Genomic DNA, 3,721 nt, shown 5'->3' with positions numbered 1-3,721 from the left:
GGACTCAGGTAACAGGGTTTGTCCCCCTGGGTTTCCCCAGAAACAATATTCTGCAGTTCCTGTTTTCCTAAGACTGCCGGTGGTCTACATTATAACTACCACAGGCAACCTACTCATCACTGGATTCAGCTGGATGGACCAATGCCTGCACACACAGGTGTCCTCCTTCCTGTGGAACCTGTCCTTCCTGGAGCTGCTGCTCATGTCTGTTGTGGTTTCCAAGATGCTTGTCATCCTCCCAGGGGACCACTCCATCTCATTCGCCAGCTGCATCATCCAGTCCTACCTCTACTTCCTCCTAGGCACCACCGACTTCTTCTGCTCAGCTGTCATGTCTCTGGATCGTTTCCTGGCAATCTGTAGACCCGTTCTGCTATGAGACCCTGATGAGTGGTCATGTCGGTTCCCAACTTGGCCTCCTGGCTAGCTGGGTTTCTCTGTGTCCATTGCCACTCCGTCCTCACGGTCAGCCTACCACTCTGTGGCCCCAGCGGTATTGTCCACTTCTCTTGTGACAGTGAGCCCTTACTGAGGCTCTTTTGTGGAGACACTTGCCTACTGGGGCTGCTGGCTTTCGTGCTATCCACGTCAGTGTTGCTGGACTCGCTGACACTGCCCTCAGTTCCCTACACCTGCATTCTTTCCACTGTTCTCAGGGACCACTGCTGACTGAAAGAAAGCATTCTTCATTTGTGCTTCACACCTTACAGTGGTGATCATCTCTTACAGCAGCTCCATTTTTCTCGACAGCCATCTGGCAGAGACTCAGTCCATGCTGTTCAACAAAGGGACCTCGGTCCTGAACTATATCATCATGCCCCTCCTGAAACCGTTCATCTTCAGCCTCTGCAATGAGAAGGTGAAGTGAGCTCTGAGAGATACCCTCAGGTGGAACTGACCCATGGCTGTGAGACACCATGAGGGTCATGTGTAAAAGGAAATATTCCTACTAGAGTGGGCAAATATTTGAAGTTCGGGTCACATAGGCAATACCTTGTACGTTTCTCAGATAATGAAATAGGTCTTCATAAATATGCAATGTGGAGATCAGCCTTCGCTTTCCTCCCTTGAATCTTCACACAGAGAAAACTGATCCATTTGGTCAAGTTTCAAACTTCTGGTGATGATATGTTTCTTTTGAGGTGCTTAAACATATAGCCTCCATTCACAGAGGCTGCTCCTCTTTTTCTTCACACGTGTGTGCTTAAGCACACCTATTACTGCTTCAAGATGGTAGGTCATAAAGCCAAACAGAAATGCTAAAATATGGAGATTCAGATTTGCAGCTTAGAGGGGAGTAACAGACCCTCTGAGGCCTTGCATCTAGACTGGATATGACAAATAAGATTACCCAGGATCCCCGTATCAGAAAATCAAATTCTGGCTGTGATAACAAATGTTTAGGAGCTGTTTGATTCTCTTGTGTTATACTCTTTATGTGACTAGCAGGTCCTGAAACAATCTCACATAGGAAAAATGCTGAGACCAAAAAACTATTTATTGTTGTTGTTCAGTCACTCAATTATGTCTCTTTCCGATCCCATGGACCACAGCACACAAGGCTTCCCTGTCCTTCACCATATCCCAGAGCTTGCTCAAATTCATGTCCGTCGAGTCAGTGATGCCATCCAACCATCTCATCCGCTGTCATCCCCTTTTCCTTCTGCCTTCAATCTTTCCCAGCATCAGGGTCTTTTCCAGTGAGTCAGCTCTTCGTATCAGGTGGCCAAAGGACTGGAGCTTCAGCTTCAGCATCAGTACTTCCAGTGAATATTCAGGGTTGACTTCCATTGGGTTGACTGGTTTGATCTCCTTGTTGTCCAGGTGACTCTCAAGAAATATTTAGCTATTTCTAATTCCCAAGTCAAATTCTACCTAATAGACTCCAAATATGGGGATAACCATTTATTTAAGAAATATTATTAAATAATATGTTTTAGGCACTGAACTAGGTAGGGATAGGACTAAGGTGAGCCAAGGGAGATGTCTAGGGCACACATTTTAAAGACATACTTGCCCACATGACTGGGCAAGGTTAGGGTCAGGCTGTGCACAAAGCTGAGACTAAATGACTCATCATTGCTGCACCAGAGCCACCTCTGCTGCTGCTCCCTGATCTAGGCTCTGCACGAAGCCTTGGGGGATACTGTAGAAAACAAGGAAGACATAGTTTCACTTTGGTAGAATTTATAGTATCATCGGGGTAGTTGACAAAAAAAAATCTTAAATGCGTAAGTCAATATGTAGTTGTAAGTTGTGAGGAATGCTTTTGAGGAAAGCGCTGAGTTTTGTAAGAGAGTAATAAGGACAAATAATTTGGATTAAAGATCAAGGAACACCACATCTCTGAAGAAGTGGTCTTTAAACTGAGGCCTGAGATTGGGAAGAGGTTAACCAGGAAAAATTAGTAGAGGAGCGTTCAGAAAAAGTGAGCAGTATTTGCAAAGAAAGAAGTGGCTGAGAGAAACAAATGTTGTAAAGGAGTGGAACTGGGGAGGTGGGTTAAGGTCAATGCAGACAAGATCTTATCAATAAAATTTATACGCATCTTTCTTTCTTTTTAAAGGACAAGTAAAGCCTTTGAAGAGTTTTAAACAAGGGACTGCTCACATCATATTTTAAAAGATCAATCTGCGTTGTAGGAACCATTGATTAGAGGTAGGCAAACGTGGATTTTCAAGAATTAACTAGGTAACAACAACAGATGGACTAGGTAAGACTTTAGATTTGACAATGGAGGTTGAGAGAAATGAACAGTACACATGTAATTTAGAAGAGAGTTGATAAATACTCTTCCTGCCCACAGATCTTGCAGTCTAGAGTAGAACCAGGGTAGTAAAAGGAAACCACAGCAGTTATAAGCATTACAATGTGAAAGGCAAGGATTCTATGGGAAAAAGAAGAGAAGTACACTTAACGCAGAGGGAAAGGGACAGTGAACACTTCCTGAGGTGTTACCTCACCTTAGATCACAGAGAAGTATGCCAGGTTAAGAGGGGTGTTGGGTGGTCCCTATAACACTTCTGCAGGTACAGAGTCCCAGAGGTGCTCCAAGCATATTCAGGAAAATGAAAGATACACAACATGATAGACTTGGGGCAAAGGGAAGGAAGACCTGAGAATGGAAAGATAAGTAGGAGCCAATCAATGCAGCTCTCTTCTTACTATTTTCAAGAAGTGCCACTGAGGGAGCGGGGGGGAGTTTAGAACCAGAAAGCAGATCAGTGTTCCTGTTGTCCCAACTTACTTGCCCAGTGCACTTGAACAAATGATTTTCTCATTTTCCTTATTTTCCTCATGTGTAAAATAAAAGAACTGAATCAGATGGTTTTTACTATTTGGAGGAATCATGCATCTGTTTAGAATCTCTTTTTAAATCTATATACCCTTTTCACTCCAAATAATTTATACAGACATAAAATCTAGTATATAATTTCAGATTGTTTATGGAGCACTTAAGCCCATCTCTGGAACCATGAATTAGATAATTTTTAATATTTTTTCAGCTCTAGCAATCTATGACTCTGTATGACTCTGAAAGAACCTCAATTACATCTAGGTCTATTCAAACACACTTTTACTAACACATTATGATTGCAAATATCATTGTTAGCATCATATTTTGGTAATAATATTGATAGATAAAAATGCATGATAGATAAATAGAAAGAAATAGATGAGAGACAAATTGATGTCGTGTCTGGCACTATGTATAAATACG

The 3,721-nt window shown here is 42.5% G+C and overlaps 1 protein-coding gene across 1 annotated transcript in view; it reads left to right on the top strand.

The window, feature by feature from the left end:
* The window catches only part of LOC105002034 (olfactory receptor 6T1), a 1,992-nt gene extending 1,094 nt beyond the window's left edge, over window positions 1-898 (top strand). The window contains 5 exon segments of the mRNA XM_010858477.1: window positions 9-57; window positions 60-373; window positions 375-409; window positions 411-656; window positions 658-898. Of these exon segments, the coding sequence (XP_010856779.1) occupies window positions 9-57; window positions 60-373; window positions 375-409; window positions 411-656; window positions 658-898 (885 nt within the window).
* The last annotated feature ends 2,823 nt before the right edge of the window (window positions 899-3,721 follow it).

The sequence above is a fragment of the Bison bison genome, unplaced genomic scaffold (assembly GCF_000754665.1).
Source record: "Bison bison bison isolate TAMUID 2011002044 unplaced genomic scaffold, Bison_UMD1.0 scf7180017864388, whole genome shotgun sequence".
In the NCBI taxonomy this organism is placed as follows: domain Eukaryota; kingdom Metazoa; phylum Chordata; class Mammalia; order Artiodactyla; family Bovidae; genus Bison; species Bison bison.
The sequence above is the reverse complement of the archived record's forward strand: the minus strand, read 5'-3'. Positions and strand labels throughout refer to the sequence as shown.